General features: G+C 44.8%; 1 protein-coding gene across 1 annotated transcript in view; it reads left to right on the top strand.

Moving 5' to 3' along the window:
* LOC128337958 (protein eyes shut homolog) overlaps positions 1–19,785 on the top strand; it is a 219,504-nt gene extending 199,719 nt beyond the window's left edge. Inside the window, exons 11-12 of the mRNA XM_053279776.1 lie at positions 19,316–19,569; positions 19,763–19,785. Coding sequence (XP_053135751.1) covers positions 19,316–19,569; positions 19,763–19,785 — 277 coding nt within the window. The remainder of the gene's footprint in view (positions 1–19,315; positions 19,570–19,762) is intronic.
* The last annotated feature ends 3,765 nt before the right edge of the window (positions 19,786–23,550 follow it).

Raw genomic sequence — 23,550 nt, 5'->3', positions numbered from 1 at the left:
CTTACTTTTAAAGGCCTTTATGATCTGGGCTCAGGGTGGATATCTGAAGGAGCATTTTTTCTCCTATGTATCTCCTTGATAATTAAGATTGAACTCTGATAATCTTTTGGTGATCTTACCATTTATTACATTGATGACCACTGCAGAAAGAGTTTTCTCTCTCCCTGGGCTATAGAATCAATTATCTCCTGGAATTCACCACATTCTCCTTGGCCCTTTTAAATGGGCATTGAAGATTTAGCTCCCCCCACCTCCCACGATTTCATTAGCTGCTATATAATGCATTCATTCCTTTTGCTCAATTGGTTTTAATAGTATTGAGTTCTATCTATTAATGGTATCGAGTTCCTAACTATTGTACAAGTGAAGTGTAATGAAGTTCACTGGCAGGTGGGGGGAGACTTTCTCAACCCTCCCTCCCTCCTGTAGCCTCCTGAGTCCACATGAACTCACTTCTCAGGGTTGCAAGTGTGGTGTGGGATGTCATATGAGGGGCTTCCATAGGAGGAGAGAATCTGCACAGACTGGGCGGCAGCACCTTCTGTGAGTGCAACTGCGCTCATGGAAAGTGCCACTGCCTGACTTTTGGCAATTGTATATTTTAACCCTGATATTGTTTAATGTTTTAACAATTGTTCTTGCCTTGGGAACAACAGGTAATTGAAAGAAAGGTGAGCCATCAATTCCCCAAAGTAAATAAATAATAGAAGGAATTGATAAAAATAGCTAAATTGTTCCAGCTGCCAGTATCCTTCCCAACTCCCAGCTAACATGGGGAAAAAACAAACAAACCACCCAACAACAATACATAAATGTAGGAGACAGATTATTTGTTCCAGTCTAAATGGTTTATGATGTTGCAGTTCATCACCTGTTAGTAGAAAATGCAATATGAAGCTGCCTACCTCTGGGCTATAGGTCCTTCAGGTATACAGAGCTGTTTCGGGAGATGAGATGACTTCTGATAGAATTAACTGGGACTGCCACAGTGCCACAACAATCTCACACTGCAGTGCTCTCCTTCATTCCACTGGGGCTTGCACAGGAAAAATTCTTTCTTGGTGGGTTGTGCCCCCAACATTTGACAAGTAGGTAATTAGAAACTCATTAAATTTGGTTCACTCTTTAGAAGGTGATGCTGCTGCTGACTTAGTTTCTTTGGAACCAAGTTCCTCATCAAAAATATAGTATCACTTGTTGCATATGGCCGTTTTAGTAGAGCCAATTTTAGTAGAGCCTTTTGTTTAAGAAAACCCAAAGTATTAATGTATATGGATTTTTCTTCTTCTTCTTCCTCACAGAGTACTTGCTCTGTAGAGAGGTAGCTTGTTGATGAAGCTCAGTGAGTGGCCTTTGGCAACTTAGTTTTCAGACAAAGCTTCTTACAAGGCTGCCATGAGACTCAAACATCATGTTAATCACTCTTATTTTCCTTCCATGCATCATAAATTAAAGGGAAAGTGTGCCGTCAAGTCAATTTCAACTCCTGGCAACCACAGAGCCCTGTGATTGTCTCTGGTAGAATACAGGAGGGGTTGACCATTGCCTCCTCCTATGCAGTATGAGATGATGCCTTTCAGCATCTTCCTATATCACTGCTGCCTGATATAAGTGTTTTCCATAATCTGGGAAATATACCAGCGGGGATTCGAGCCGGCAAACTTCTGCTTGTTAGTAAAGCATTTCCCCACTGTGCCACGTAAGGTGACTATCATAAATTAGGCTAACTCAAATACGTTTTCAATAATATGCATTGGGGGACTGGAGGACTATTACTTTTACTATGTTGCATCAATGTTTCTAGGTTAGTGTATAGTAATCTCACTGCTTTATCATGATTTCAAATGTGGGATTGATGAACTAATTGAACAATGACATTCTGTAGTTGTGGCATGCACCTCAAGTTTGAGATATACACTTAGAGAAAGTGACTGAGAAAAATCTCCCCAGTGAAAAAGATGGATTCTATTTATAATGAAGCCTGAATGTTCTATCCATTTCTCAGCTCTCTTGGCATTTTCAGTATAATGTCTTATTCTGTATATGTATAATTTAATTTCATCAGCAACACCTTACCAAGTATCACATTGCTAAAATTGCACACTAACAACATTATTTGGGAGTTGAAGAACATTCCATTTGTGTCAACCCAGTTCTTAAAGACATATTACACAATTTCTAAAAACATAATTTTGCCTAGTTCATCTGAGTCAACATTACTGCTGTTATGAATATCTTTAGACTTTGCGCCTTTGTATTACATGCAACACCTTGAAAATCACACTATTTTCATTGCCACTTCTCTGCAGTTATTAATTAACTGAATGCCTGAAACTGAACTACTCTAATTGATAACAATGTATAAAGTGTCAGGGTGTTATCTTCAGCCTTTTTTTGGGGGGGGGGGCACTATGCTGCGACAGACATGCACACAGACTCATGCAAAGATCCAAGTCCTAGGCATACTTGGAATTTAGGATGCTGAAACTGTGTAGCCCATCATCTGCCCAGTGACTGCCACTGATTTTGCTGCAGCCGGTTAGGCACAGGACTGGATGGGAGCTGCTGCAACTGCTGTGACCAGTTCCAATAGCATTGGTGGTGCTGCACAACTGCTGGTCCGTCTCATACACCAGCTATGCTGAGGTTTACCAGCATTTGGCTGCCTGTGCTGGCACCGGAGGAGGGGTGTGCGTGCGTGCACATCGTGCCTTTGGGCTGTGTTTTGTAACCTAGTGTTTTGACCTGTACTGATGAACTGTAGTAATAATACTGAAACATTTCTGAAACCGGCAAAAAGTTATTTTCATTAATGAAAATAATGCATATTTCAGCAATGTCTTTTGGGTTGCTAGTGATAGCTGAAGGGGGAGAAATTACCTGGTACTGTTGATCCTAATTTTCACATTTTGCTGCACTGTGGGATAAACTGAAGCAGAATATAGCCCTTCTGTTTGGGACACTTTTTGTGCAGTGATTCAGGCGATGGACATTCCAAATGATGTTTCATGCAGGCTCCACAGGTGAGATTTCATTGCTGTTGCATTAAGATGAGATAAATGTGTGTAGTAAGGTTCCAGTGCACAGAAGCCCTTTAATGCCAAAGCAAGGTCGAGCTGGATATGTTTGTGTTCTGATCCCTATTAACCTCCCATAGTCACAAAACAGAGGCGAAATCAAAACTGGCAAAGTTCCCCAAGACAACACTATCACTCTATGTTATAGATGAAGATGTTGACCTGGCCAGTACTTTTTCAGAGCTTCAAGCACCATGGCTGCGTTTTGATGGTTAGGCTCAGCATGCTGAAATTGGATGGTGCTCTTGATATGAAAGCAGCCATTATGACTATGAGGGGTTTTTTTTGTTTTGTTTTGTTTTGTTTTCAAAGAAAAGGCACCAATTGAGACAATACTATAGTGCCAAATGTTTCTGTTTTGTATGTTCAGATCAATATCTATGATAGCACAGCATTTTTGTGTGTGATAAAAGTATGGGGTGGGCAACAGAGTAAGGGCAATCTACTGTAAGTTATAGGGTCATGCACAGATCCATTTTCCATGATTTGGTTCAAACAGTTTGAACTAGGGGACTGCACAGATCATTTTTTGAGATTCGGTCCGAATTCAGATTGGATTCGGACTCGACCGTGGGTCCACAAACTGGTTCTGCGAACTGGAGGACTGGTCGGTTTGATTGAACCAGCTTGAAATGATTCAATGGTTTGAGCAGACGTATAAAGAGCGCAGATTGCTCCTCAGTGCTCCAGGACCTGGTGGGTTCCTCTCGTACCCCTGGCAAGGTGCCAAGGCACCCCCGTTTCAACTACTGGGTGGAATGCTCGGGCTTATCTGCTGTCTTTGTTGGTGTTGCCAGGGACACCATGCTGCTGCTGGTCTGGGAAGCAATTGTGATGCTGCTGCTGGGAGTAGAAAGCACACTAAAAGTAGGTGCACCAGCAGCCTCTTCCTGGTTCAGACCCAGCTGCCTCCTCCCATAGGCCTGCCTAACCTTGAACCAGGAGGTCCCTCCATCTGGGCAACTTGTCAGGGGTGATAGTGTTGCCCTTCATCATTGGGTCACATAGGTAGGCCAAAACATATTCTGCTGATTGACCCAAAGTGTTGTTGAGATACTCCACCACTCTAGTCCTCGATCAGCCTGCCAGGGCATGTGCTTCCCCAGTGGTCCGGAAGGCCTGAAGATCACCCATTGTCTTCTCCAGCAGAAGAGCAGCAACAAGAAATGGCGCCATTGTCTGTGATCAGGAACCTGTGGCAAAGGTTTGGCTTCCCAGACAGCCATTCCTCCACCTCGATGACCACTGATGACCATTCAGTGACCACCAACAGTTCATCTGCTGTGTAGTCAGTGTCCATCAGCTCCACATGAAGCACAGCCTACCTGGGCTTTGCTGCACAGGAGGGGCTGGCCGCACCAGCAGCAGCAGATGTCTCCTCCCTCTCCTGCCCCCACCAGTGTGCACTAAGGGAGAGGAAAGCAGCGTGCACCCCACTATGGCTGGTCCACAGATCCATAGTGAACTGCACACAGATCCCTGCTGACTTTTCATAATGCATAAGAAAATGTATGAAGAAAACACACTACACAGAACAAGATTAATTGAATACTGTTGCCTATGTGAAGAACTATTTTAAATTCCATTTGGGGTCAGATTACTAAGATTGCAAAAGGACAAGAGCAGAATCACTTTCTCATCCCAATCACAGATATGAGGAGAACTGTTAGCACTAGAGGATGGAGAAAATAGAGAGGACACTACCATCTATCCTGGCACTGACAGGGTGATACTAATTCCAGGGATTTGAGTCCTGTCAGGGGCATTTGTTTATGCCCCAATGAGAATGATTATTGATCAAACTCCACTCATGAGGCATAATCTGAAGGCACATGGCATAGCAACCTTGCAGAAGCTAAGCAGTGACTGTGTGGAAGACTTCCTCGTAACTTTTTTAAAAAGGAGACAGTGAGGAGAGGAGACAGTGAGCAGCAGAAACCATCTCTCCTGGGGAGAGGTGTTCCCTCTTAAAAAGCATTTTAATGACAGCATAAAGGAGCCCAAAATAATAATTCTGAGAATGCTACCTTGCGGGGCCTGGACTTCAATATGCTACCTAACAGCCTAAATTTAACTTCCAGGACTTCTCAACTGCATTTCCCAACCTCGTTGATTCCTCCGTGCACCACCACAGCTGACTCCTCCCCAGCACTGCCTAATAGCCTGCCTAGATGCTGTGTGATGTCCACAATCTTTACACCAGGCAGACAAGTTACCATGTGGACTATATGGTAACTTATATGGCACCACATATGGTATATGTGGACTAGATGGGTCACAGACCCATCTCTCTATACCCCTAATGATCACTTTGCCCACTATTGGGATGCCTCCACCTTCCAGAGCAGTATCCCCTGTGTAAGAGGATATGGGCTCATCATTCACTGAAGAGGTCGCTTCAAGGGAGTGTTTCCCTCTTCCTCAGAATGATGTCCTCCTTCTCCAAGACCTTAATTTGCCCTGACATCAGCCTGGGAGTGGGATGCCTCTATCACATTCTTGAAGGTCTCAATGTGAAATGACTGCTAGAGCAACGCCTTCACTCATTTCCCAGATCCCCTTGTTTCTGTTCTTTGATAAGAGGAGAGGACAGGAACAGATGAATGGGTAACATGTGCTGTCTCTGTGGGCTTGGTCTTCTCCCCTGATTAGCTTTGGCAGCAGGCCTGGTGAGAACAAGGCTGCAACAGATGGAGTAGGGAGTGTTAGTTTTTGGGGAGATTTGACAGGTGCCCCCAGGTGAGGACAGGAGCTGCTGAGAGCTGCTGTAGCCTGAAAAGGAGTGGGGGGAGATGTGACTTCTTTCAGGCCTTTGGACCATAAAAGGATTTTTGAGATAACTTTGCAGCCACTGTGATATATATGGTTCTATTTGTGCCTGTGTCTGTTTTAGCTGTAAATTAAAGGGGCTTTTTTCCTTTTTTTGATGTAGTTTTAATGCTTTAATTCTTTGTAAGCTGCCTTGTGGGTCAAAATACAAAAGGTGGACTAAAAATACAGGCAGTCAATTAATCTGAAAGGTAAACTTGTTTATGAATGAATGAATGAATGAATGAATGAATTAAAAAAACATCATACTGCTCCAGCATATTAAAAAGTGCCCTTCTGCAATGTCCCAAGGAGATGTGGGAAACCTTTTAGACTTAACGTTGGACAAAACACCGTAAGACACATATATGACAACTGTATGATTGGGCCTCTGGGGAAAAGGCAACATTTGAAGAAACATTTAAAGAGAGATTGTGAAGACTGTCATTGACCATTAGAAGGAGTTGACTGGTGCATCATCCGCCAGTTAGTACCAGCCTTGCTGGTTTGCAAGGAAAAGCCATGCTCTTTCTCATGCAGACACTGACAGGTTTAGGCATGAGAATCTAACAATACCCGTGGAAGCCATGAAGTATCTGATAAAATGAATGATGGTTCAATATTCTGAACAATTCTGAACAATTATTACAATTTAGGATGAAATCCTTTCACCCACTTTCTGTTGCATGAGCAGTACACTAACTAGGCTGTGGACACAGCCATAAGGTGCTTTTATATATCTTTTTGGCAATACATATTTAAAACAAAACAGCTTGCCTCCTGACACATAAACATCAGTTAACTGTGTTCACAGAAATGCCTGCCAAATGTGTTAGCTATGTAATTCAAGCTGTGATTCTGGCCCACTTACTGATGCATGCCAAGAAAGGTGCAATGAAGTAATTACTTTGTTATACTTCTCTCCCACATACTGCTCAGACCTTTACATATTTCTCTACTGAAATTTAAGCAGTGGAGATCTAAGCATCTAGAAAGCAAACTGCTTCCTTTTTCTTTCCCTGTTTCTTAGTTTACATTCAGAGGTGAACCTAGGTAAATTTAGAGTCTGGACCTAAAGGACTTTGGATCCGCCCCCCACACGCTGCAAGTTAAGTATCATCCCCCTACACACACACACACACACACACACACTGTGACACATGCAGTGGCACAGTGAGGCTGGTGGCGGCCCATGTGCAGCCACCTCCACCCCTGGCCCCGCCCCCTCTGATGTCAGATGCCCTGCGTCTGACGCAGGGGTGTGGCTTCCCAGATCTATCAGCCCTATCAATAAATCAATAAACCCAGCGCAGAGAGCCAAGCACTTTCCCCTCAAGGGAGGGACTCCAAGAAAGAGGGAAGGAGGGAGAAGGGTGCGAAGCAATAATATCCAGGTGTGTGTCCCCAGCCCCTCCGCCCACAAGGTTGCTCCGAAAAACCCGCTTCCTTTCTCCTATAGAGCAACCGCCTTCAAGTCATCGCCGCGTCTGTATGTGGCTCCGGGATAGCCCGCACTCACCTCACTCCCATCCCATTTCTAGGGGAGTTTACACCTCCCCAAGTCCGTAGGCTTCCTTGATTTGTTTCTAGTTACCTCTGTCCAGTCTCATTCATTGGAAGGGGGGACCGAGCGTACCTGGGAGTGGGGAGGGGGGGAGAAAGAGCTTGCAAGATACTTAAGAAGAGCCCAGTAAACCGGGCTCCACCAAATAATACATCTGCAACTGGGAGCCAACCTGGGAGGTGGCAGGCAGGGCTGCGAGAGGAGGGGGCTGCCCGCCCGCGCAGGGTGTGTGTGTGTCCGTGCGAGAGAAATGGAGAGTAGGAAACAAAAGCAGAGCTCACCCCAAGCTGGCTTGACCAGCTGCAGAGTATGGCCATGTCTTCCTAGCTGCCAGGGGCAGCTTCGTGTTGCTCTTTTGCTCCTTTGCTATCTCCCTCGCATGCGACTGAGTGGGGGGCCGGGCTGCTGGGGTGAGAGAGGCCAGCTGGACGGCCAACCAGCTTGCCCTTCGCCTGCAGGGGAGCCGCTGCTACCATTTTCAGCCCAAGCTCTCGCAAGTGCTTCTCCAGCAGATCGGAGACATCGGTGCCGTTCCGGCCACGCTGGCAATGCAGTGGGGCCAATTGATCAGCAGTGAGATTAGAAGCAGCTCCGAGTCCCTGCCCAGTTAGGAAGAGTCACTCCTGCCATGCAGCATGGCCAATTTCAGCCCCGTGCAGCCCGTTTTGAACCAAAATAATGCCCCCGCATCTGATATCAGACGCGGGGGCGTCTCTGGGCCATGCTCACGGCCCCTGATTTGTGGGCGGCCAGATTCTTTGAACCCTTTCGCCCAATGGTGGCTCTGTCCCTGTACACATGCAGTATTTTAAACACATGGGTTCTTGAGGGCACAATCAGCAACGGAACTCATAAGAATGTAAGAATATAAAACAGGTCTATTTAGGCAAATATTCATTAGCAGGAACATTTCAACAGGCAACTTAACATATTCCCATCCATATCTTTCTCTCTCCCCTCCTCCCTCTGTCTCTAAAGCAGAGGTAATGCCCAGCCGCCCACTGCATCACAGGCTAGCGGCGACCACACCACCAGGGAAACAGACTAAAGAGAATTTGGGGGGCCCTCAGAGTGTGGAGGCCCTGGACTTTGGCCCTGAAGTCCAGGGGTAAGAGTGCCTCTGTTTACATTCATGGTTTCTGCCACACAAACAGAGCACTTCACACCCACAATGTTCTTTATAGCCTCCAGTAGCTCTAGAAGTTATGAAACATGCACAGTTCTTCAATGGCTCTGTGCATGAGGTCTAGATTTTTTAAATTCAGATTTGGACAGGGCAGGGGCTGCTCCAAGGCTTGTGGGAGCCATTATCTCTTGGTCCTGCTGGCTATGTCACTACTGTTCTTTCTAGCTGCCTTCAGCCATCACATTTTCCAGCTTTTAATACAAATTTGTTTACATCTCTAGACTTTTATACATCAGTGTCTTTAAATACTCTATTAAAATAGCAAATAGCTTCGAGGCAAAGAGCAGCTTCAGGGGGTGATTTTCACCAGGAAAATGGTGTGGGGGGAAAGAGTCAACCTTCCTTCCTCACTATCCCCCCACAGGAAAGATATACATGTCATAGGAACATAGGAAGCTACCATATACTGAATCAGACTATTGCTCTATCTAGCTCAGTATTGTCTTCACAGACTGGCAGCGGCCTCTCCAAGGTTACAGGCAGGAATCTCTCTCAGCCCGATCTTGGAGAAGCCAGGGAGGGAACTTGAAACCTTCTGCTCTTCCCAGAGTGGCTTCATCCCCTGAGGGGAATATCTTGCAGTGCTCACACATCAAGTCTCCCATTCATATGCAACCAGGGCAGACCCTGCTTAGCTATGGGGACAAATCATGCTTGGTACCACAAGACCAGCTCTCCTCTTTTTGTCTGGGCTCAGGTTTTGTAACAGTTTCAAGATCTCTTTGGTCCTGGTGGTCTGCTCAACTTGTCTTGCACTCCTGGTTCCTGTTTTTCTGCTTGGCTTTAACGTCGATTCCCGGTTTGCTTCCTGACCCAGATTCTTGGTTGACTCTCTTGCTCCTTCTGGTCCTCTGATTAGTCCTCCCAGTGTTCTGACGGACCCCCGCAGTGGCTGTCCATAACCCAGCACTGGCAATTGTCTTGACAGTTGAGAAACAGCTACTGGCTCAGTCAGTCAGTGAACTTCATGACTTATTTTATTCTATAAGTATTGATTTTATTATATTTGTTTTCCATCTTTCTTCCATCATGAAACTCAAGATGGCATACATGGTGTTCTCAGGTGGTCATCCATTCAGCATTGATCAAACCTAGACCTGCTTATCTTCAGCAAGGTGGTGGTTTCATGTGCTCTCAACCCATGCTCCGAGACAAGGGTGCTTTCCAGATTACACGCTACAACAGTGTCAATACGTGTCCATTCAGTGTGGTTCCGTATTGCCTGTGTTTCGACATTGCAGTCCCTGCACGGTCAGCAAGGTGTTGTTCACATTTCTGATGCCTTCTTTTGGATTTTATCCTTGAGTTTTAGTCCTACAACGTTGCATGTGTGTCACACAAAAAAACCACACCTATATTTTCCCATTGTAGGAGGGTTACACAAGCTATTTATGTTTTCAAAATGATCCTGGTGAGCCAAAGCATTTACTGCTGAACAGTGTGTAATCTGGAAAGCACCCAGCTTCATGGCTGAGTGAAGATTTGAACTTAAGTCTCCCCAGTCCAAGCCCAGCACTTTGCTGGGTTATTGGCTAAGTGGCTTATTGGCTAAGTTATACCATAAATGTGGTGCTTTTACACTGGCTTATTGGCTAAGTTATACCATAAATGTGGTGCTTTTAGAGAAAGTAAAAGAAGAATCCCACAAGATCGTTTGTTTGAAAAATCAAAATGGTTTCCCCAAAATTTGTTAGAAGAGCCATTTTAAGTTTAACCTTGCAGCAAAGTTAAATAGCAAATTAACCTGTGTCTCAAAGCTTTTAATAGTGTGTTTAGTGTACTGCCGCTAGAAAGATTTAGGACATTAATGCAAGGTCATGTTCATTAGAGACCAACATGATTATTTCCCCTAGAAGAGCAGACGTCTAATCACTTGATAGATATACATCTTTTACATAGAGTTAAAGATTGTTCAGTGCCCTTCAAAGCAGTATTTAATGGAAGAACACTGTTCAAGACATGGAAAATAGCACATTAGCACAAAAAGCATAGAAACATAGACAGACTTTCAGGGCTAAGAAGACTGCCAAGTTCTCTGAACTGGTTTGCTATACAGAACTGAGGGCCACACACAGTAGTGCCTAAATGAATATATAAAATTCCTCCAACCCAAGTAGGGTTGCAAGTATGCATGCAAAACAAGAAAACACACACACACACACACACACACACACACACACACACACACACACACACCCAAAGGCTTCTATGTGCTTATCCTAGGTAAATGAGGAAATACATTCACAAGCAGGCATTGTATGCAGATGTCAGCAGATCTACTCCAGAAACTGGGACAGTGCACTGGCAATCCCAATCAAATCCTTAGCAATAGTGCTGATCAGAAGGCTGTGGAGTACAGAGCTCTGAATCCAGCCCCTCCTCACTGCTTGCACCCTCTGAACAGAAAATTGTAGTTGTACATTCATTAGCTTTTTAGCCTGTCCTCCTCCAAGGAGCTCAGGGCTTCTCATTTCCAATTCGGCTCTCACAAAGACCCTTTGAAGAAATTAGGTGGAGAGATAGTGTGACTGCCTCGAAATCATTCAGTGAGCTTCATGGCTGAGTGGGGAGCTAAGTCCTTGGTCTAGTCCAGGGCTGCACAACTTTAGCCCTCCAGCGTGTTGGACTACAACTCCCATAGTCCCCAGCCACAGTAGCCAATAGTCAGGGATGATGTGAACTGTAGTCCAACAACAGGGGTGCTGAAGTTGTGCAGCCCTGATCTAGTCAAACACCCTGACCCTGCACCACTTCTCAACCTCTGCTCCTTCTCAGCCAACCCTTAAAAACTGGCATATGGTTCTGAATGTATTGAGAGTCTCAGTTTGTGGAAGCAAGCACAGAGCAGTCCCCTGTTGCACAGGCATAATTCTGGATTGAAGCAAAGACCTCCAGCTGTCCTGCCATTCAAAATGGACCTCTTACTTTGTTTTGGCTAGCCTAAAAGGCTCCAACATTTCACCAAGGGAAATAGGGGTATTCCTGTAAACATATAGCAGGTGTGGCCAAGGTGTGGGAAGCATGGTGTACAATTCTGACTACAAGCATGCCACAAATGGAAAGTAGGTAATAAAGTACATGCAGAGCCCATCATTCCAGATTACCAACACAAATGGGCCATACCCTTATCCTCCAACATTTTACAAATGGAAATGGAGATAGTGGTGTTTTTGGTTCATATATTCCTTGATGCAGGCCAGCTTTTGAATGGGGCTTTAGTTACATGTATGCCAGTCCTGGAATAGAGGTGGGGCTAACAAACAGCCAGCAGCAAGAGCACTGAAGGCAGACTACACTCGCCTCTCTGTGTGCATAATATCTCTTTCATTAAACTGTGAATATTCTTGATTCAACTCCAGTGCCTTGTCCTTGCACACCACTTCTCTTGGATTCTACTATTTGTAACCACAAATTCTCATATCAAGGATTACTGCCAAAGTCCTCACCCACTATTGTACATTGCTGAAGACTGGATTCCATGTGCTAAATGCTGTGCACTGTATGGTGCTTTAGTACTGTGATTCCATTTACATGCAGGTGCAGTCGAGGCATGATCATAAGCACTCTTGGGACCCCCGGTCTGTGGCCTCCAGGAGGGCCTCCAAATGGCCAGGGGGGCCTCCTGTAGCCACCCCCTGCCTGCTCCACCACTGCCTCACTGAACCTTCATCCCCCCCCCGCATAATTTCAGCCTTCATGTGTGTGGCCAAGGGGTAGGGGCCGGCAGTGAGATGAGCAGGCATTCCCCCCACGGTGGTGCTGAACGGAGCGATTGCTGGACCTGTCTGTCTGGCCAAGTGGCTCTTGATAGCTACAAGTTGCTCCAGTGTGCCTGGACAGTTGAAATAGATCACACAAGCCTGTGATGTCACAGGCTTGCGATGCTCTATTTCAACTGTGCAGGCACTCTGGAGTGCCTCGCTGTTATCAAGAGCCGCTGGGCTGGCCGGACAGGCTCAGTGGTCGCTTTGTTCACTGCTGCCGCCACCGTGGAGGGGAGAGGCCTGCTGGGCTCACCCCTTGCTGCCGCCCCTCTGCCACACACATGGCAGCTGAAATTATGGGAGGGGGGCAGCGGAGCTTCAGAGCACTGCAGCAAGTGCAGGGAGCCCCCCCCCCAAGCAAGTTAAGGGGGCCTCACAGCAGAGGGCTTACAGCATCTGTTTGGGTGCCCCCATTACCTAGGTGCACCCCTATCCATGCACTTGGATATTTAATTTCTAGCCACTGTGGGGAGGGAGCTGAATCCTGCAGAATGAGAAACTTAGTAACTCATATGACAAAAACTGAACTAGGCATACCCAGGTGGCAAAAATAAGGACAAAATAATAGTGATTTACCAGGCATGGACTCCAGAAAATGAGAACAGTTGAAGCCTGTAGTGATCCAATAAGCATGATTTCTATCTCTCTCATTCATCTGTTAATTCTGAGATGATTATACAGCATACTTGTGTCTCAAAGAAAGCAAATGCTTGCATTTGGGCACCACCTCATGTTACATAAACTACCATGACAGGTAGCTTCTTTTATTGTTTTGCTTTGTGGTTCATATTGGGAAGGGATTAACTGTTATCTTCCAATGTCTGAGGGAACTGGTTGTGAAATATCAGTAAAGGTAAAGGTGTGTCATCGAGTCAGTGTCGACTCCTGGTGACCACAGAGCCCTGTGGTTGTCTTTGGTATAATACAGGAAGGGTTTGTCATTGCCATCTCCCGCGCAGTATGAGAGGATGCCTTTCAGCATCTTCCTATATCGCTGCTGCCCGATATAGGTGTTTCTCATAGTCTGGGAAACATATCAGTGGGGATTCGAACCAGCAACCTCTTGCTCCCTAGCCAAATTACTTCCCCGCTGCGCCATATCAGTATAGTACAGTGAACTGAAAATGTTCCCATTTTGTGCTGGGAAGAGGAGTGCAGTATGGGAACAGGATATTCCCATATTGCACTCCTGTTTCACTCTTGCAATATGGAATACTCTTTTATAAGGGCTTGTAAAAACTGGCACCAGATTAGGAATGTGATCCCATGGTAGTCCATAAATGGCTTATGTGCTCTTCTTACGGCTGCCCTTGAAAACTGCTTTGAAACTTCAGTTGATGCAGAATGCAGCAGCCCCATCTTCTAATAAGGACGGACTGCAAGGAGCAGTAGTGACCCATGACATTTTGCTGTCTGGAGTGGAACACCGAATGGCCCCTCCCTCTTTCCCCCTATCAAAACCACACTCCCAGTTCTTTCCTTCTTTCAAAACCTCCCCCCTTCTTTCCTTTTCTGTTAGGAAGTATAGAACCATCTTCCTTCCTTCCTTCCTCTGTAGGCCATCCATGGTGGGTGAACCACAATCTGCCACTTGAAGCAACCCATTTAACATGGCTTAATGGTACAGCAAAGGTATGCAGTATCATACCCCCATCTGCAGGCTGAAGTGGTACAACCCATTCTATCAGCCCGTTTTTGTCACCCTTATTCTCTTGCATCCAGCCACAGAGACAGCCTCCTGAGTGTCCCATTTCAATCTCTGAGATCCGTCTTCTAAGATGCCTTCTTAATGATACAATCTATGAATCAGGTTCTATCAGCAAATGCACAAAGTAAGATGAGTTGGTTTTGGTGGCCTCACAAATGATTAAACTTCCCTCTTCCAGCAGAATGGCCAAAATGTTCGAGGTTAGGTTCGGGGAAGCGTCAGTAAACTTCACTGAATTAAATGAGTCTGATGGAATAGACTACATTTATATGGATGGATTATTGGTATTGGGGATTTTTTAGAATTGATGTAGACATGCCAAGCTAAAATCTATTATAATGAGGAAAATAAATGATTGATTAGTCCATTGAACAGAATATATTCAGTAGAGGTGGGGTTTGGTGGAAAATAGTTTGCAAGGTTGTTGACAGGTGAAATGAACAGAGAATAGATTTTATTATCAAGTCAATTTTCTAGCATGAATTCATTAGCATTTGATGCCTATCCCTTAGAACAAAATAAACATTTCCTATCAGTGAGATTAGAAATACCATTCTTTGCATTATTGTATGTTTGGATCAAATACTGATAGAACAAAGACTGTTTCAGTACTGTTAGATTGCAGATTATACACAGTAAATGTTAATTACAAGAGGAAGCACATATATCAGCGATTCAGTTACACGTGGTGTGGAGAACCTACTGTTTATAATTCTTTCTCCTAATCATGTTTTACATACAAAAAATAATTAGTAGCTAGTGTATATTTGACAAAGCAGTGATCTATATTTAACAGATTGGCTGAGCAAATGTTCCACAATCAAGGGGATAAACAAAGCTCTTTCTTTCAAATTTGTATTGTAAAATGGAGGGCCTAACCATGCTAATGAAAGCAGGGCAGTGGACCTTCTGTATTAAGCTGAAAGATTTCCAATTATTATGATAACCTTGGGAAAAGCAAAGCTATCTATCTGATAGCAGCTTGACTTTCCTCCAGATTTCCTGAAACACTTGTGAATTCAGAATTATGATTCTTATAACAGCACAAAAGCTATTTTGCAACTGGGAAGCACCAACCAAATGCCAGAAAGTACGTATGGTTTCCTTTATACAAACTCTAACAGTGATGTTGAGGGTATGATTAAGAAGTACTACAGACGACGTACATTAGCATAATTTCCAGGCAACAGAACATGTCATTTTGATTATTTGTTTAAATATGTTTATATTGTGCTCTTCTTTTAATGAGCTCAACATAGGCAGTACCACAGTGAGAGTGTTGAGCGGTAAATGTTCAACCAGAAAAATAAAACACAAACACCTCCTTTGTCTGTCCTCTTAGCTGGCAGTGGTCCATGGCAGAGTATAATTCTAAACTAGGCTGTTGATTGGAACTCGGACAGAATGAATCACATTTTGTTTTGTTTTGTAGCCACTGTGCTGACAAGCTATTTGGTACATTCTATGCAATTTCAGACAGCAAGATGGAGTTTTCTATGGCCTACAAGAATTCTTGAGGGTATATTAAGTGGTGTAGCAGTAAAGGGGAAAGTTCATATATCTCTTGATGAATTATGATTGAGGAGAGAGGAAGAAGGCTGAGTTTAATGTAACAGGACAAAGTGGGTGGGGGACTGTCAGCTGCTACTCAGGTACTAATATTCTCAACTAGGTTCCAGGAACTGGCTTATCCAATGTAACTGCAGTTTTCAAGTTTTCCTCCTCTCACTTTAGTTTATTGCCTTAATAGCCTGACATCTAGCCTGGAAAGTTATGAAACTCGTAAATCTGCAGGCCAGTTCAGGATTTCCAAATGCTTGAATGCTGGACTGAGAGGCAAATGGGCCTCCCAAACAGAGGAGTTAGCTATTTCAGGTTTTATACCAAGTAAAAGGACTGAGTATAAGTGGATTTCCCACTCTCCTCATATGGAACACTCATATTTACCTTCTGCCCTTTCACCTCAACACCTTTTCTTTCTCTGCTCTTGTATTCTCACACTTATGCTCTCTGTGGCATGTTGATTGCATCTCTTATTTTAGCCACCTGGATTTTTTAAATGCACCATTTCATTTAAAGTGCCTCTGAAACAATTGGCTGCCACCTCCTTTGTTGTCAAGACTCCTGTGCTGTTAATAGCTGGTAGAAATACTGCAGGTGAAGCTTTCATTGTTGTACTTTCATGCTGGGAAAAGCTGCTCCTATTGAATTTCTCTCATACAGATGTTACATCCCCTGGGACCCCTTGGTTCTTTGGCAGTGGTCGCTGGCATGCTTCTCTCCACAAAAGCTACACTCGTGCAGAAAGCGGCATGGCGAGTGGTTGCACCTGCCCCTTGCGTTGAACTCCCAGCACAGCTGGGGGCCCAGAGGGCTGTGCTGCGGGAGCCTTGGAAACTATGTGTCCACTGTCAGAATACTTACCCTGAATGGGGCTGGAGGGCATCATAATAAGTAGCTAGAGTTCTTAGTGTTGCTTGTCCCACAGAATAGCTGGGTTCAGGGCAGCCCTCATGCAGAAGGAGCGGTCATACCACTCCAAGCATTTCCCATGAAGTCTATGTAGCCCCGCCAAATGATATCTGAATATTTAACCAAAGCGGGGCCCTTGGATGTGTGGACCTGGAGAACTACACCCATGTAAACTGTGTAAGCCGACAACCAGTTGGTCCAGTTATGCTCAATAGGCTTACGCTTGGACGTCTCTTCCTCCCTCTTCTGCTCACCTTCCTTATCTTCTGGCTCCAGCTCCCTAAAAAGCATTTGGAACATATCCACAAAATCCCCCCTCCAGATGTGCCCCTTTACTGTAGGAAGAAGATGATCCCCAATTGGAAGAGTGGAGTCACAAGGTGGGTATGCGTTCCTGCATGTCTGAGTTGCCGACCCCAAGTGGGGCAAAGCAGCTGGGAACCCAGGTTGCCAAACCTGTGTGCAGGCGCTATAGGATGTCAAGTGGCCATAAAGACTGGGGTGCCAACTGTATAGGCCATACTGGGACCCCAAGGTGGGCACCACCCATGACTCAATCTGACCAGGCCTGTCCACCTCACTCCCGTCGTCCCTTGTCAAATCCATCATTGGCGTGACCACTGTGTTGTCTGCAGTTAAGTCTACCCCCACACAGAAGCAGGCCCTGCATTTGTTGCTTCTGGTGCTTCTAGCCTATCAGATAAAAATTGCATCAGCTTGGCCTTTTTTCCAAGGCTGGTGGCTTTGGAAAGCCCGGCCTGCACCCCAGAGGGGCCACCCTTATCTTTTCCCACAGGTGCCCCCTGTTCCTCCTTCTCCAAAGCTTCCAAGTGTGCTATAAGGGCCCTGAGTGTACCCATATCATTATCCTCATCTGAAGAAGAATCAGGCAAAGGAGTGGGCCTCCTGGGTGGCCGTACAGGTTTCCTGTCAGTTTTTCCCTTCACTTTCTTGGGCCCCCATAACAAGTTGTGCTGGCTCCAATGTCAAGGATTGGCTCTAGGGCTTATGCTGCCCAAAGCTCACTGAGTTGTCGAGGCATGGCCCCCCTTAGCCCCTAGGCTATGTGGGCCCGTGAAATAACTACCCCCCCCGGTTGGCCCAAATGTGTGAGCACACGCATGTGCACATGCCTGAGAGGGAACAGTGCCCACAACAACCCTGTCAGGTATGTTAGGCAGAAAGAGGGAGGATGACCCAGATGAGTTGCTTGGCTGAGAGGGGATCTGAACGCGAGTCTTCTTATTCCTTGCCCCACGCTGTAACCACTACCCCCATTAGCTCCCCAGCCTCGCCTGTTACCACCTTTTCCAGACAGGGGAGGTGTAAATCACCCCCGCTGCCACCCCAGTTAACGGGATGAGTTGCTGCCACACACTGTTCCTTGTGGGAACCCCCCCAAATGAGACCAAGCACCATTGCTCGTGGCACCGGACAAATGCCTGCCTGGCTTGCCCCCTGGCCCACAGGCCCTCTTCCAAACCATGGTGTTGGGTTTTTTTTTACGAAAACCTCCCCCCGCTTTCGTTGACTCCAAGCCATGCTGTCGCTGCCACCTCACAAGGTGGAGCCCGACCACCCCGCCGGCCCAAAGGGAGAGGAGGCCGCACACCCAAACTGCCTCTTCTTTCGGCCGACAGATCTCCAGCCTCCGCGTCCACTTCTGCTGCCTCCAATGAGCAGAATGAGCTTGGAGATGCCAAGACAGACTGGTGAGTCTTATCCCCACCCTCGCATGGGCAGGCCAACCAATTAGGCTTCGCCTGCATCCTGTGCTTCTTGCAGGGGGATGGAGGCAAAGCAGCCGCACCACCCAGTCGGGCAGTGAGCAGCTTGATTCTCGTAAGTTAGAATTTTAAGGTTACAACTGTACCCGTGTGTACTTTGCAAATCTCATTGAAATAATGGAACTTGCTTCTGAGTAAATATCTTTGGATTAGGGACATAGGAAGCTGCCTTATACTGAGTCAGACCATTGGTCCATCTAGCTCAGTATTGTCTACACAGACTAGCAGAGGCTTCTCCAAGGCTGCAGGCAGGAATCTCTCTCAGCCCTATCTTGGAGATGCCAGGGAGGGAACTTGGAAATTTCTGCATGCAAGCATGTACGTGCTCTTCCCAGATTGAAATGTTGTGAAATATAGACATGTTTCAGTTTGACATGGTTTAATGTGTGAAGTAGAACCTCCCCCCTCTGAATCTATGTTGTCCTTTTCTCCCCTGTCTCTACACTTTTTGGTGCTCCCATCAGGCCACACAATGGCATGCATATGATTCCCAAATGATCTCCCATCCAAGCAGTGCTCCTGTAGTATTAGCAGTTCTTTTTATTAGTGTATGTTGTGGGATTTATTTCTACAGTAAATTTCTCTCCATCTCTGTGAATCCAGTGCAACATGTGATATTGAGCACCATCTTGCAAAGACTTTTAATGCAGACAGAGATCAATTTAATTCCTTAGCTAAGAGAGTGGCTATATTGATAGACATTTCATACATATGGAGGAATGCACTTTTCTTGACACAGACCAGTAAATATTGTTTAATGTATAAAACAGTAACTGTCTTCACCAAATTGTCATTTGGTTAACTATGTGATGTTGGATTTGGTGCTGACTCAAAGCTAAGGATGTGATTGTTAATATTGTTTGGGGGAACAGACTTGTGATCATGATTATGATGGCTTCCCAGTGGATTAGAAAGGTTTGTTGTTAATTTCTCACTTTGTGTTTTTCAGATGTGTGTGTCCTCCAGGTTATTCTGGTACATTATGTGAACTCGGCTTAGACCCTTGCATTCAAAACCGATGTTCAGACTATGGCTTTTGTCGGGCCCATTTGAATAATTATACCTGCCACTGCATGCTTGGCTATGAAGGACCATTCTGTGAAGTGGAAGCTAATGAATGCTCAAGTTCACCCTGCAAAAATGGGGCCACCTGTTTGGATTTAATTGGCCACTTCTCATGTCAGTGTGTCGCAGGCTTCAAAGGCAAGTTTCAATGTTCACCTTTTACTTGGCACATTTCATAGTCCATTTCTTCTTCACTTTAGCTTGGATTGTCATTATTTTTAATTAGGCATTTTTCTTAATTTGCCTCAGTGTGTGGTTTTCAATACCTATGAAACTTTAATGTTCATTATAATGTCTTATATTTTTCTTTCACCTCCGTTTGTAATTGTAGGGTTACTTGAAGTAGGAAGATGAGAACTGGTATTTTTAGGCACTTGAAAGTGTCACGTATCCACTAAATGCATGCATAATAATTGAGGTCATTACTTTGGACTCCAGTATAAGGAGAGGTTGTTTATTTGTGGCAGAACTCTATACATCCGTCAGTACATTCCACACCAGAGAACAATCCCAGAAATTCTCTCAGGTCATGGCCTTTCACATATATCATGTTAGAAATGTTATCTGCGTGATTGTTCTACCTTGATACACATCTGATTTGTTTCAGTTTATATCCTTATCTATTCCCGAAGACTCAGTAGCCTAGAAGGCTGCAGCAACAATATTATACAGATTGAATTGGGCAGCTTGTCTGGTTTAGCTATTCTTTATGTTCTGAATGCATACCAGTCAATAGTGCAGCTATGCACATATCTGCCTTAACTTTTACTGGAACTGCCAGCTGGCATTCTAAAACTGGATATGCTTGGCATGTGGGCAGCCTAATTTGTCCATATTAAGGTGATGGATGAAGGTCCGTACCATTCTATTAATGCAGGAAGGTCCATACCATTCTATTAATGTTGCAAACTTGGGCCCCCACTTGTTGGACTATAACTCCCATCAGCTTGCCTGGGGATTGTGGCTGGGAATGATGGGAGCTGTATTGCAACATCTAGGGACTCCTGTATCTATGTATATATGGATTGTCATGTGATTCTCCACCATTACCTGGAATGTTTCCATACCAATGCCAGTTACCATCAGAAGTAGGGAATTTAGAAGGAAAATCCATACGTTGGTAGAAAAATATGTTTAGCTGTGGTGGTGGCATGGGGAAGGCACCACTTAGAAGCTGTTGCAAGTTTCTCTTGTTATGCTCCACTTAGATTTTCATAAATTAGAAACAGAGGCTGTTCACACAAATGGAGGGAAATGAGCTAAGGGAGCCCAGCCCTGTTCCCCCCATACGTGTGAACTGCCGGGAGTTTTGCAGCTCCCAGCAGTTAGCCCGCTTAATTGCCCCCTCCTAAATGAGGTTAGTGGAGAGAGCACTCTGCTAACCCCATTTAGTTGATCATGAGTTGCCATGGCACAGCTCTGCGCGATTAGATCCCCAACCAGGAGGCAACAGCAAGCATCCCAGCCTCGGGGGTCTCCCCAGGATGCCCCGTGTACTCGCCCCCAATCCCTGCAGCCGTAACCAGCTCTGTGACAGAGCCGGTAGTTGTGTGGGAGGCTGATCCAGCTGCCCAGGACTCCGCTACTGCTTGTGTGTGGGAGAGCTGGTGTGTAGAGCCTCAGCCTCACAGTATTAAAATTAGACATCTAAAATCCTACATCTAAGAGAACTCTGCAATAAAGTAGCAAGGCATCTTAGCAGTGCTCGCTCGGAATGAATCAAGCCAGTTCCTATGGTAAAAAAAATGTCCTTTTTGAAGGGAGAGCTGCATTTTCCAACAGCTTCTGTATGGTAAAAGTAACATGCAGACTAGTTCTCTTCTTAATGTTCTGTGCTGGCCCAGTAACACACTGTACTTACCTGCTCACATGCATGGGACACCAATTTAGCAATAGCAATAGCAATAGCACTTACATTTATATACCGCTCTATAGCTATAGCCGAAGCTCTCTAAGCAGTTTACAATGATTTAGCATATTGCCCCCAACATTCTGGGTACTCAGAAAAGCAAATATCCTGTTTTTGCTATAATTTTCTGAATTATACCACCTTAGTAGTAGGGATGTGCACAAGACGGTTTGGCACCTCCTTTGGGAAGTGCTGGACCAGATCGAACACCCATAGCCAAACCGGTTCGGCAGGGTGGGCAGTGGTTCCCTTAAGAAGCAGGCCCTTACCTGCTCCGCTGCCACCCCACCGCTTTTCCAGGTGCGGAGCTTGCACTAGCAAAGGCCATGGTGGCTGCAGTGCTGTTCCTTGCAGCCTGCATGAGTTCCCTGACACTGTGTGCCACTGTGTGAGTTCCCTGCTGCTATTCCCTGCAGGCTGCATGCCTTTGCTGGCTGGATGTGTTTATTTGCCTTTCTCTTCCTCGGAAGGGAAATAAACACAGCCCAACAGCAAACGCTGGCTGGAAATGATCTCGGGAGAGTTCTCATGGCTCTCCAGAGCCCAGGTCCCACCCCCTTTGTGTGTGACATCACAAACAGACATGGATGCACCGGCAGCCCTTTTCATTGGCAGCCTGGGTTCTTTGAACCCTACCACTCAATGGTGGCTTTGCCTCTGGCTAGTGTGCATTCTGTTTGTTTGTTTCACTTGGTTCAGTGAAATAGGCTTAACTGTACAATATCTTCGACATTGCCACCCCACCCCGCTGCATTTTTCCACAAGGGTTGGTCATAGCTATCCAAAAATCAGTTCTTGAACACTTACTCATCACTGTGAATAGAAACTGTTCAGGGAATGAAAGCCATTGATTTTTGTTGCGTTTTAGGAACTACTGTCTCCTTTGCAGGTTGCATCACTTTGCCTATTAAAACCTATACCACAATAAACTTGTTAGAGCACAGTTCAGCCGAAATGAAGCTCATTAAGTGCATATGCAACACTCTGTCCCACTGAAATCAATGATACAGACATAGAGAGAACTTTCTCTGCAAATTACTGCATTACAGGACTTTTTTCATTTCTGTTGCAAACATCTAATAGTAGCATCCTTTTAGTATTTAGTTTATACTCCTAGTACCTATTAGTTTCTATTTCATTGTATATAATTGTTTTCCCCATATATTTTCAGAAGTGACCTTCTGTGATGAGCAAAATATGCAGATTTTAGTTTTTCACACAGTTTTTTGCCATTGATACAGAAACGTTGCCAAATAGCTTTTATCAACATGTAGGATCCCACCTGGACTGAATACTTGGAAGGATATTTCCAGTAAAAAACAAAACAGAGAGAAGAGCATTAGTCCACAGGTCTTAAGAAGAATTTAATGTTTTTCAACTAGCAGAGCATTATACTGAATCTAGCCAAGTTGGCCTAAAATTTACAATTTAGAAGGAGCAGTTAAGTGGCTGAGCAAAACCAAAGTGAGAAAATCATGCCCCAGGTATACTGCAAACAAACAATACCAACATAATACATTTTCATTACACACTTGAAACTTAAACACTGCATGATTTGATACACTTGACTGCAATGTGATGGGTTTTTATATAGATGTGGTGTCTGTGTGTGTCTGCGTGTGAGAATGTGTGTGATATCTTTACTACCCAGTATGCAATGCATTATAAGAATTCCCATGAAACAAACTGAAAAATACAAATAAATTGCATTGAATTACTGGTACTGCTATTATTATTATTATTATTATCATCATCATCATCATCATCATCATCATCATCACAACATCAGATAACACACAAGATACTGTATTTCAGAGGAGTAGCACTCTATTATTGTGGTTTGAAAGTGTTTAATTAGTGCCTCAGTGGCAAAAGTAATTTTATTTTTGTAGAGTCCCTGGTGTCGTTTGTGATTCTGGGATATTTTCCAAAGGACAAGGCTTATGAGGTTCAATTATATCTGTCTCTTTATGGCCACAGGAGGAGAAAAATTACCTTGAATTGAGTGATAGAACTGGCCTTTTATTTTTATCAACCCAACTAATCTACATGGAGTTTTTGAAAAGCAGATCTGGCCCTTTTTAAAGCCAAGAAATTTGCTTTGCTGCTGTTCTGATGGTTTCAGAAAGGTAGACAGTGTTGGAGCTAGGACCCTGGCAGCATCAGCTCTCATCTGCAATGTCTCATATTGACCACTGGGAGGGTTTTAG

Source organism: Hemicordylus capensis, chromosome 1, assembly GCF_027244095.1.
Source record: "Hemicordylus capensis ecotype Gifberg chromosome 1, rHemCap1.1.pri, whole genome shotgun sequence".
NCBI classification, from domain to species: Eukaryota; Metazoa; Chordata; class Lepidosauria; order Squamata; family Cordylidae; genus Hemicordylus; species Hemicordylus capensis.
This window is presented reverse-complemented; position numbering and strand designations above follow the sequence as displayed.